This window comes from Molossus molossus, unplaced genomic scaffold (assembly GCF_014108415.1).
Source record: "Molossus molossus isolate mMolMol1 unplaced genomic scaffold, mMolMol1.p scaffold_m16_p_4, whole genome shotgun sequence".
Classification (NCBI taxonomy): domain Eukaryota; kingdom Metazoa; phylum Chordata; class Mammalia; order Chiroptera; family Molossidae; genus Molossus; species Molossus molossus.
This window is the reverse complement of record NW_023425377.1, coordinates 62709722-62721757: the sequence shown is the minus strand read 5'-3', so window position 1 is coordinate 62721757 and position 12036 is coordinate 62709722. Positions and strand designations below refer to the sequence as shown.

The window sequence follows — 12036 nt, the reverse complement described above, 5'->3', positions numbered from 1 at the left end:
ATCATGATGTCATTGTATCGTCACAACAGCTTGGAGAGGGGGACAGGACAGGCAGCACTAGTCCCATTTCACAGATGAACACTCTAAAGACTAGAAAGGCAGAATGTCTCATTTAGGGACCGAGAGCTGGCCAGCGAGGCATTGAGACCTTCATATACTGAAGGGGTGAACTATTGACTGCTTGCCAGGAACTCCCTCATTTTGGTGATGACAGTCATCATTGACTGTTGGCTGCATGCATGCTCCTTGCTCTGTGGTAGGTACAAAGAAGCTGCAGGAATGCTGGATCCCAGGGCTGGTCACATGGCTGGCAGCCAGGTTGGGAAGATACAAGCACCCACATGGCTGATGAAAACAACAGTGCAGTGCTAAGTGGCAGGTGAATATGCAGCAGAGTGTCTGGGAGGAGGTATGGGGCACCATGGGCTGGGGTGGTGAGGTCACAGAGTGGGTGCTATTGGTTGTTGCTTGGCCTTTTAGGGTGGGTGGTTTAGAGAGTTGGAGAGGCATTGAGAGTGAGCTTTCCAGGAGGGAGAAATGGCCTAAGTAAAGGCCAAGAGATGAGAAGGCTGCAGCAAAGGGCTGGGGTGGGGAGTGAGGGGACAGCTATTCATGCCCAGCTAAATGTCCCTCCCTCCTTCCTTCTTCATGGTTCCCAAGACCTCTACCAAGTTGGTGCCAGCATTTGAACTTTCCTCATGAAACTGAAGGGCATCTTTCCTTCCCAACCTCCAAACAGGCAAAAATGAGTTAAAAAAAAAAGAAAAGAAAAGAAAGAAAAATCTGTGAAGCTTATGAGAACTACAACCTAAAGGCAGCCTGCAGGGGAGACTGAGGTCCCAAGAGCAGAGGTTTCTCTCCAAGAAAGAGCTCCAGTTCCCTGTACCCAATGATGATAGCAAGCCCTACACCACACAGCACCTGCTCAGAACAAGCCCCAAAGCTGGACTAGGCAGCCCCCAGAGATGACCATAGGGACCCCAAGATGTTTGCAGTTATCCTTGGCTCTCCCACTGGCCTGTTGCCCACCTGGCATAGGCCCAGAATGTGTGAGTCAGCCCATCAATGCCAGTGTTGCCAGGACAACCAGGGATGGGAGTGGGGTCCCTGGGGATGGGGAGGGGTGGGCACTGTAGGCACTGTCTCCTGCATCTGGCACCTACATACAACTAAAAGGATCCTTCCCCATCCCCTCCAGCTCCTCCCCTTTTCCACTCCTCCCGGGACACTTGCTGCTAGAGGCTTATGCAAATATTTAAAGGAAGGTTGTGGAAGCAAACATTTCCTTCCTTCTCTCTTCCTCCCACCCCAGCTTCTCAGGGGCTCTCAGCTCAGATACCATGCTGTTGTGCAACCTGGAGACTGAAGGCCCTCCAGGGGTAGAGGGGGCCCTTGTGGGGACAGGGGAACCTGCCAGGGCTGGAGAATTGGAGGTCCGCTCATGATTAAAGAGCAAGGCTTTGGTGTGAGGGAGCCCCCAGGCTAAGGACAGAAATTGGGGTGAAGTGCTGGAACTACATTATAAGGAAGATAAAGGAGTGAGACCAAGAGAGGAGCAAAGTGCAGGGCTCTGACTTACACTCGTGAATGTTCAGAAGTGAAGGCGCCTTAGAGCACCTGGGCCCAGCGAGCACAGGGAGCCCGAGATAAAGGAGCCGCCATTAGTCGACTTGGTTTAGCACAATGAAGCAACGAGAAGGCTTGGAGGAAAGAGTAGGAAACAGATAGAGGGGAGAGGACGGTCCATAAAGTGGATCCCGTTTGGGTGAGAAAGGGTTCTCAAGGTAGATTTAGAATTAGAAGATATAAAAAGAAGAATGCAGGGAGGAAAGGTGATGACAGCTGATTCAAGGAAGAGGAGATTGGGAGCCCATCGGTCACCACATCTAGCCCTGTACAAGACTGTCTGGGCATAAGAAAGACATGTCAGCATGGAATCTGCTATCAAAAGCCTTCAGCTTCATCTATGAAAATGGTACACCCACCCTGGCCGGTTTGGCTCAGCGGTTAGAGCGTCGGCCTGTGGACTAGAGAGTCCCGGGTTTGGTTCCCGCTGGGGCATGTACCAAAAAAAAGAAAAGAAAATGGCACGCCCTTCACTTGACACAAAAGACCCCACAAAATCATGCAAGTTAAGAGCCTCAAAGCTTCATGGTCACTTTTTTTTTTTTTTTTAATACTCACCTGAGGTCATGTTTGCATTTACCTTCAGATAGAGCGGGAGGGAGAGAGGGAGGAAGAGAGAGAGAGAAACATCGAAGTGAGAGAGACACATCGACTGGTTGCCACCCACACAACCCCAACCGGGGCCAGGGACAAACTGCAACCGAGGCCCTTAGAGGGAATCAAACCCGGGTCTCTCTGGTCTGCGGGTCGATGCTCTAACTGCTGAGCCAGGGCATGGTCACTTTTTTTTAAATCATCATCTGAAGATAAGTTTTTATTGATGACAGAGAGAGGGAGGGAGAGAGAGCGATCAATCTATTGTATGTGCCCCAATCAGGGATCAAACCTACAGCCTAGGTATGTGCCCTGTCCAGGAATCGAACCTACAAGCTTTTTTGGTGTATGGACAATTCTCTAACCAACTAAGCCATCCAGCCAAGGACTCATGTTCACTTTTAAAATGCTCATAAAACAACCCACACCATCAAGGGTATGAATATCCCCAAAGCCATCAAGTATCTGAAGGATGATACTTGACAGAAGCAGTGTGTGCCATTCCGTCATTACAAGGTGGAGTTGGTAGGTGTGCCCAGGCAAAACAATGGGGCTGAACACAGGGTTGGTGGCCCAAAGAGAGTACTGAATTTTTGCTGCACAAGCTTTAAAATGCAGAGAAGGCCCTGGCCAGTTTGGCTCAGCGGTTAGAGCATCGGCCTGCGGTCCAGAGAGACCTGGGTTCGGTTCCCGCTAGGGGCACGTATCTCGGTTGCAGTTTGTCCCTGGCCCTGGCTGGGTCGTGTGGGTGGCCACCACTCGATGTGTACCTTTCACATCAATGTTTCTCTCTCTCTCTTCCTCTCTGTCCCTCCCACTCTATCTGAACAAAAAATGAAAAAATGTCCTTGGGTAAGGATGCAAAAAATAAATAAATAAATAATAAAAATAAAATGCAGAGAAGAATGTTGAACTAAAGGATTTAGAAGTAGATTCTCTGGTCATTGAACACATCCAAATGAACAGAGCCCCCAAGATGGGGCATAGATATTACAAAGCTCCTGGGCAGATGAACCCCCATATGAGCTCCCCCTGCCACGCTGAGATCATCCTTACTGAAAAAGATCAACTTGTTCCTAAACCAAAAGAGGAGGTTGCATGGGGGGGGGGGGGGGGGCATCCCAGAAGAAACTAAAGAAATAAAAACATCTGACCCAGTAATAAATTCAGCATAAAATAGATGCAAATAAAATATGGGGGGGGGGGGGCGGGAAAGCCTTCAGTTTACAAACTAACTCATAGCAAAGAATGAAAAACCTCATGTTAGTAAGTAAGAATTTGTAACCAGAAGGGACAGAGTTTTCAGAATTCAGAAAAGAGTGGCCCGGGGGGCAAGTCTGAGGTAAGATTCAGAAGTGGGGAGATGGCGAAGCAGGTAGAGTATTTCAAGTGAAAATGTGACACTCCCAGAGAACTTATGAACCATTCATGAACCCCCACACGGATGCCTTCAGCAGTGCCCCTCTGGGTCCATAGGCACTATCTCCTCACTCCCGTTCCTGGAGCTCATCCCTATGCTTGGGGGAAATGCTGTTGGGAAAAGTGATGGACTCCCCATTGGGTCAGACTCTTTGCTTCCTGAGAGGCTCAGCCTGGCAGAAGAACAGGAAAGCCACAGGATGTCTAGGGCAGGTGCCAAAAAGGAAGGCGGGAACACCAGGAAGACACCCATAGTGAGAAGTACAGACTGGCCAAAGGCAAGTTTGCTCAGCTCACCCAGCTTTGCTCTTGCTGGGGCCAAGAAGGCTCATGTGTCAGGGTCAAGGGCCCTTAGGCGCTCTAGCAGCTGGCTTATCAGGGCCTTGGTTCTGGAGGGCCAGGAACAAACAGGCTTCAAAGCCAAGGACTTGGCTGGCAGATGGGGGCTGGGTCCTTCACCTCTGTCCCCGCTCCCTACTGGCACATATAAGACCCTGGTAACTCTTAGGAGTTGAGGAGGAGAAGGTGACTGCAGCAAGATGGATGTGGGCAGCAAAGAGGTCTTGATGGAGAGCCCACCGGTGAGTGTGATCATGTGTGTGGTGGGCCCTGCCTCCTCCGATCTGTTTTCTCATCCAAATTTATTCACCCAATCAACCTAGGACTGTGCTAAGTTAGGCAGGGACCTCAACTACTAAGACAGAGTCCCATGGGGAGATAAATGTGGCAGCCAGTGATTCCAATATAAGGGGCTGAGCGCCACCACGGAGGTCAGTGTAAAGAGCTGAAGAGGGCACTGAGTAAGGAGCTATCACTTGACAGTCCACAGAGAAAATGACATTCGAGCTGGCTCCAGAATAAGTAGGAACTCCCAGGTGGAGAAGGAAGAAGGCACTGCAGGAAGAACGGTGGCATTTGTAAAGGCATGGAAGTGTGAGAGAGCATGGATTATTTGGGGAACGAAGAGGGACTGGGCATGGCTGAGGTACCAGGAGTCTGGAGGAAACAGCAGGAGATATGACTGGTGAAACAAGCTCTCCTGGATCTCTCCAAGTGAGACCTCACTTCTAGCCATCTATGAGTTTGTCAGAATCCAGGGCATCTCTTCCAGGAAGCCTTCTCTGATCTCATCCCTCCTCTTCACGTCCATAGCATTGGTTTCCCAGCCTTGGAAGGGTGTGGGAAGGTGTCCAACTTGTGCAGGGAGAAGAGGGGGCATCCTCATGATTTCACACCTGTCTCCTCCCTGCCCCACCACATTAGGACTACTCAGCAGCCCCCAGGGGCCGGTTCGGCATCCCCTGCTGCCCTGTGCACCTCAAACGCCTTCTCATCGTGGTCGTGGTGGTGGTCCTTGTCGTCGTGGTGATTGTAGGGGCCCTGCTTATGGGTCTTCACATGAGCCAGAAACATACTGAGATGGTGAGCAGGTTTAGGATGGGGTGGGTAGCCAGTATAGGACATGTCAGGGAGATGGGGGTGGCAAGCACTAGGCAGATAGCAAACTGCCCAAGAGGAATGAGAAGAGGAGGCAGGGAGCACCTCATGGAAGGAAAGAGGCAGGAACAGGGTGGCAAACCTGGCCTGGGCTTTTTCCACCAGGCCACTGCCCCTGATCCATGGTGGGACAGTCTGTTCCTTCCAGCGCCTGGTTCCACTCAGCCTCTCTGAGCTTTCAGGAAAGAAGGGATTGCATTTGAATACGGAGGACTGAGAATGGGCATGAGTATTGGAGACAAGGGGGGAAAGAGGAATGCCAGGCAGCACTATGCCCTCCCCCAGGTCCTAGAAATGAGCATTGCGGGGCCAGAAGCCCAGCAACATGTGGCCCTGAGTGAGCGTGCGGGCACCACTGCCACCTTCTCCATTGGCTCCACTGGCATCGTAGTGTATGACTACCAGCGGGTAGGTATGCCTGGATCTCTTGACCTTGGGCCTGGGAAACCAATGACAAGATTCCACTAGACCCACCCAGATGTGCCATCTCTCCTCATCCTCCAGCCCTTTTGCCTCCCCTGGGTGTACCTGTGCCCCAGCTTCCAGTATAACTCCTGCCTGTGTCCAACATAGAGGGCGATGGCCTAAGATAAGAGTTAGAGAGTGAGCAAGACAGGGCCTTCCTGAATGAACTCTGGGGTTCCTGTGCCCAGCTCCTGATTGCCTACAAGCCAGCCCCGGGAACCTACTGCTACATCATGAAGATGGCTCCAGAGAACATCCCCAGCCTTGAGACTCTCACTAGAAAGCTCCAAAACCTCCAGGTGGGTGTGAGGGTGAGGAGGAATGGGTTATTTTCCTCCCAGGGCTGCTGGGAGGAGCATTTGAGGTGATGGGTATTTGTCACCTGTAAAGCACTGCTCCTGGCAGGCTGCCAGGTAAGTGCCCCTCTCTAGACTCACCTTAATCACACCTCTACCTATTACCAGCCCCATTCCACCACCCCACCACCAAGCTGCTGGCCTCAGCGGAACCCACATACCACCTAGGGGCTTCTGACCCCAGTACAGCCCCCTCTTTACTAGTGAGGAAACCGAGGCTCAGAGAGCTTGCCTGACATAACTGAGGTCCTACAGTGAGGGCTGCAGGTGAGACAGCAACTCAGTTCCCAGGCTCCAAATCAAGTGCTCTTTCCAGGTCAAGCCTGCAGTGCCTCCCTCTAAACTGGGCCAGAAGGAAGTTCATGACACTGGTTCCGAGCCCTCCAGAAACCTGGACTTCCTGGGCTCCACCTTGAGCACCCTCTGTGGGGAGGTGCCCCTCTACTACATCTAGGACCCCTCAGGTGAGCAGGTGTGATCGCCAGAGCACAGGAACACCAGTGCCAAAGGAAGGCTTGGGCCACCTTGCCTTGCCAGCTGACCTGGCACAGGGGATCCATGGAGGCCGGTCACTTAGGGAGGCCAGGGGAGGGAAGGTTCACTTACATTCTCACCCCCAACCCCACCCCCAGGTCCTCTCCCTCACATAATAAACAGTGTTTCTTTGCTTCACAGAGCCTGCAGAAGTCCAAAAGGGACAGGAAAGATCCATGAGCAAAGGGTCTTTGGAAAACAGGCAGAAAGCTGCTCCTGCCACACCATAGGGGCGAGCCCTGGAGAAATGGGAGCTGTGGGGAGAGGTGGGAGCCAGCAGAGGAGAAGTTACTACTAGGGGTCAGGGGATTCCTATCACAGAAAAATAAAGCATCCTGATTGAAAAACAAATGGTGTCCCTCTTCTCTCTCCTGGTTCGCGCTCTTGGTGGGGGCGGGCTAGGGGAAGGATAAGGCCTTAGGGAGCAAAGGGGGCTTTCCCGTTCTCCCGTCCCAGGGTGGTAACGGTGAGGCCAGGAAGCGAGCTGCGGGCTTTAGGCGCCCTCCAGTGGTGTCTCCCGAGGGAGGGCGAGAGACAGAACTCTAAGGACAGGGACCGGGATGGGAGAGAGCGAGGACCCAAGAAAGAGGAGACCGAGAGACGCAGGCGGAGAAGCAAGGACAGAGAGACCTAGAGACAGAGCGAGGAGGCGGCGCGAGCGACCTGACAACGTGTCCCGCACGGCGAGGAGCTCGGGCAGGGCGCGCACGGGAGAAGCACCGCTAGAGGGCAGCTGGCGGGGCGGCCGCCGCCGGCACCCCGGGGCCCGCACCCCGCCCCGGCCCGCGCCTCGCGCACCGGCCGCCCGAGCCCCTTCCCAGCGCGGGCCGGCTGTTCGCCTTCCCCGCCCCGGCTGGCGCGGGGCCGGGGCCGACCGGCAGATCGCTATCCCAGCCCCGAGGGGGCCGAGCTTTGGGCGAAAACCCGCCCCCCAGCGAGCTCATTTCCCTAAAGTGGGGGGCGGGCAGTGAAGAAGGGAGGGAGAGAAGGAAGGAGAAAAAGAAGGGAAGAGAGCGAGCAGAGGCTGGAGGAGGGAGCGGGCTGGGAGCGGGCGGCCGAGGGGCGGGGGACAGGAAGGAGGGCGCGAGCGCAGGGAAGGGGAGAGGTGGGGAGCGCGGGGGGAGCCGGCGGGCGGGGAGAGCGGCGGGCGGGGAGGGGAGCGCCTCCCCCTCGCCTTCAGCGCTCCGCTTCCCCTCGCCCGCTCCCGCGTCCGGGTGCGACCCGCTTCTGCCGCTGCCACCGCCACCGCCACCGCCCCCGCCGCCGCCAGCATGCCCGGCGTGGCCCGCCTGCCGCTGCCGCTGCTGCTCGGGCTGCTGCTGATCCCGCGCCCCGGCCGGCCGCTGGACTTGGCCGACTACACCTATGACCTGGGCGAGGAGGACGACTCGGAGCCTCTCAACTACAAAGACCCCTGCAAGGCGGGTAGGCGTCCCCCACCCTGCGGCCTGCGGGCCGGAGGGCCGGGCGCTGGCCGGCTGGGCCGGGAGGCGCGAGCTGCCGGGGTTCGGGTGGGGGAGGACGGTCCGGTGTGGGAATCCGGGAGCTGCCTGGTTGGCAACGCTGTGGGGAACAAAAGAAGGAGGGAAAGAGGGAGGGGAAGTTTGGGGGACTTTTAGGACTGAACTTTTGCGCTGTTTGTGGAAGCCTCTGCCTCTTGTCTTCCCAGAGGACTCCTGGGGGCAAGCTCCCTGGGTCCTGAGAGAAAGCTTCGGCTAAGGAGGCTTTTCCTCCTGCAGGAAACTTTTCTGGCCAAACTCCGAGAGAGAGAGAGAGAGAGAGAGAGAGAGAGAGAGAGAGAGAGAGAGAGAGAGAGAGAGAGAGAAAGAGAGACTTCTCTCTTCTCCCTAGTCTCTGGCTCCAGGACCTTGGTGTTTTCCAGCTTGTCTATCTGGCTGCCCGGGACTGCACATCTGTCTCCCCGGTTCTGGGTGGCCTGCATCTCCACGGAGCAGGTCTCCTGAGGCCCCCACCCAGCCCAAGTGGAAGAAAAAAGTTTTTCAGAGGATCTTCTGAGATCATGCTCCCTGGGTATCTAGTAGTCCCCACCAGCACAGCAACTTTCTGGGACCCAGGAAACAGCTGTCAAAGTCAGAGAAGCCAGCGCAGGAGGGGGACTTACCCCTGCCCCTATGTCCTATGTGCCAGGAGTTCCCACCAAGGCTGAGTTGGGGGGAACACAGAGAACTCAGACGCTGTATATCAGCTCTCAGTCCACAGACACTGGAGGGTTAGCTTAGGTCAGGGCCCCAGAGTATGTGTGTGTGTGTGTGTTCTTGTGTCCTTTGTCCATGAAGACCCTTTGTAACCTCTTCACTCTTGCTAGGCCCAGAGGGTCCTGTCCCAGTAGTGACCAGATGGCCAGGCACTCCAGCTATTTACTTGATCCAATGACCCTGAACAGGCTACTTGGGACAAGAGAACACACAGAGCATAAGATATCAAAACCTTTCCTTACTTCCTGCCTCTGACTCCAGCCTGTCTCCAAATAGCCAGAGCCAGAGGCAGTGGCATAGCTCCTGGAGTTCTAGGAGTGCCTGTGTGTGTGGTACAAGGGGTTGAGGGGGGGAGGGTGTGTGCAGGAGTCCTGACCCTGGGAACTCCTATTTGGGAGCCCCTTCCTGTGGGAGGAGGAGAAACCAAATCCCTCTGCCCTTCTTCTTCCAGCCCTTCTGAGTTGTGGGTAAACCACAACTGTCATCTTTCTCGTTGGGCTTGGGGTGGATATGAGGCTAAGTGGGCAGAGCATGGACTTTGGGGGCAGGCAGACTTAGCTATCAATCCTGGATCCACAACTCATGAGCTGTACTACCTTGGCAATGTTCATTAGCATCTGTGAACTTCGCTTTTCTCACCTGTAAAAGGAAACTGATAATAGACCTCTCCGCAGAGTTGGTGGTAAGGGGTAAATATGAGCACATATATAAAACACTTACCAGAGCTTAACGCACACTATATAAATAATAAATCAGCACTAAATAAATGTTGGTTGTCTACCCCGTTTTCTGTGCCTCACACTCTCACTTCATTTTTTCTGAGGGAATAGGTTTGATTTTCAGGAAAAGAGTGTCTCCCTGACCCTGTCTTTGTGTTACTTATTCACTCAACTGATCTACATTTACTGAATGCTTAATCTGTGTCAGGCCCTGGGCTCGATGCTGTGGGAGACACCGCAATGTGAGGCATTGCCCCTGCCTTCAAGGAGCCATGTCACACCCAGGAGGGAACAACACGTGGGGAAGTAACCAACAGCACAAACCATGATTCGTGTGTGCTACCTTGGAGGGAAAGACACTAAAAGCTCAAGGGGCTTCCTGCCCTGCAGGTGTGGTGGTGGTGGAGAAACAATGATCATAGCAGGCTGGGAAGGTTTGGGGGTCTTCATGGAGGAGGCAGGCTGGAATAAGGCCTTAAAAATGGGTAGGAAGTCAACTGACATATTTCACTAGTTGGAAGTTGGGAGTGATTTTTCAGAGCAGCAGGAGGCTGAGGGCTTTATCCCCAGTCTCAGATTTCATGTTAGGGTGGGGCTGGCTAACTTGGAACTTCAAACAAGGGTTTTGGAGAAAGCGCTACACCAGGGGGAAGTGAGACTGGTGGGGAGCTGGGCCAGGCCTGGAGGTGACTGAGATGGCCCAAGAGCCTGACAAGGCCAAGATTCAGGGTCAGATCAGGTTTCCCTCCTGGGTGTGACTGGTGCATCCCTGCCTCCCTCCTCGCCCTACGACCCCTCACCCACATCCTCAAACCTCAGGTCCCCAGGCTTATTTCTGTTTCTCCTGCGAGGCCTTGGTCTCTTGTCCCCTCTGATCCCTAACCTCCAGGTGTTGGAGGTGATAATGGCAGTCATGCCTGGCTTTACAGGCATCCCTCATTTTATTGTGCTTTGCAGATATTGCGTTTTTTACAAATTGAAAGTCGATGACAACCCTGTGTCAAGCAAGACTATAAGTGCCATTTTTCCAACAGACTCAGATGATGGTTAGCATTTCTTAGCATTAAAATATTTTAAATTAAGGTATGTACATCTTTAAGACACAACACTATTGCACACTTAATAGACTACAATATAGTGTAAGCATAGTGTAAGTGTATGCCCCAAGAAACCAAAAAAGTGTGTGACTCACTTTATTGCGGTAGTCTGGAATTAAACCCACAATATCTCCGAGGTATGCCTGTACTTCCTTTTGATGCACTTGGTATGCATGCTAACCTCCGCTCACTTGACCCTCTCCAGTTCTCTCCTCTTCCTGCTCCCCCTCCTCCTTGCACTCAAAGGACCAAGAATGAAAGCCCCATTGACTCCCCTGGCTCACCTGCGATCTCTCAGGATAGCCAGGCTGCATCATTGGAGGTCACCTCTTGTTATTACTGTCAGAGTTATGTTACTCTTGCAGTAAAGGAAAAATGAAGACCCCTGATTCCCTGGGGAGTTCCTGGATCTTCTGGTGATACCAGAGCAATGAGCTGGACACCGAGCTGGTCTTTGTGTGTGCTGGGAGCTGGTTCCACTGAGTGCTTGCTGGCTCTCTCTCCCTCTCCCTCCCTTGCCAGGGAGATTGCAAGTCCTTATTTCATGTCTGTTAGGTTACCAAATCATCAAGAGGGTCCTTCCCTGAGATTCCCAGCTCCATTTAGTTGCCCGGGTGACTTTGCAGTGACCCTCAGGGCTACGGGAGAGACTTAGAGGCAGGAATTGGGATCCAGTTGCTCCCATAAGCAGAGAAGCCCATGGGACTGCTCCCCAGCCAGCGGGGACCTTACTTCGACCTCACCTGGCGGCTCAGAGGTCTGCTGTGGAAGGTGAGGTGGGCCAGTAGCTCACCAGCCCTCATCATCCTCCTCACCCCAGAAGCCTTGTGGCTCAGGTTTGGCCTTCAGGGAGCCTCAGAGGAATAGGTTCCAAGTTCAGGATGCTGCAATCGCTTCTCTTGCCAGATCACATTCCCCCTCCAGACACTCTGAATGAGTCACCTACTCACTTATGCCCCTGCTCCCTGAGTCACCTTCTTTTTAGGTGCCCCAAGGGAAGAGGTAAAGACAAAATCTCCCTGGGCTCCAGACTGGGGTGGGGTGGGGGGCCAATGAAACTCCCCAGGGAGAAGGAACTCTCAAATGTTCTAGTTTCTTCAAAGATTTAGGGGGAAGAGGAAGAGGGAGTAGAATATGTTTTTCCTCAGGCCACTAAGGAACTTCTAAGGATATCCAGAGGAATCAACTAATTATCTGTCTCTATCTATCTATCTATCTATCTATCTATCTATCTATCTATCATCTGTCTATCTATCATCTATCTATCTATCTATCTTTTTTTTTTTTTTGCATTTATTTTCAGATAGCGGGCGGGAGAGAGGAAGAGAGAGAGAGAGAGAAACATCGACATGAGAGAGACACATCGAGTGGCTGCCATCCACACAACCCCAACAAGGGCCGGGGACAAACTGCAACCGAGGTACGTGCCCTTAGCAGGAACCGAACACAGGCCTCTCTGGTCCGTGGGACGACGCTCTAACCACTAAACCAAACCGGCCAGGGCTCATACACA

The 12036-nt window shown here is 53.4% G+C and overlaps 2 protein-coding genes across 4 annotated transcripts in view; both read left to right on the top strand.

Moving 5' to 3' along the window:
• Window positions 1-4158: 4158 nt before the first annotated feature.
• On the top strand, window positions 4159-6809 carry SFTPC (surfactant protein C). Its single transcript, XM_036241118.1, has 6 exons — window positions 4159-4220; window positions 4903-5061; window positions 5422-5544; window positions 5790-5900; window positions 6274-6421; window positions 6633-6809. The coding sequence occupies exons 1-5, from the start codon at window positions 4179-4181 to the stop codon at window positions 6409-6411; spliced, it is 573 nt and encodes a 190-aa protein (XP_036097011.1). The 5' UTR covers window positions 4159-4178; the 3' UTR covers window positions 6412-6421; window positions 6633-6809.
• Window positions 6810-7720: 911 nt separating this feature from the next.
• The window catches only part of BMP1 (bone morphogenetic protein 1), a 40579-nt gene continuing 36263 nt past the window's right edge, over window positions 7721-12036 (top strand). For 2 of the 3 annotated variants that reach the window (XM_036240062.1, XM_036240064.1), the window contains exon 1: window positions 7727-7916. In XM_036240062.1, coding sequence (XP_036095955.1) covers window positions 7763-7916 — 154 coding nt within the window. In that variant the 5' untranslated portion in view covers window positions 7727-7762. Of the gene's footprint in view, window positions 7917-12036 lie in introns of all 3 variants that reach the window. The other variant, XM_036240063.1, reaches the window with a different exon arrangement.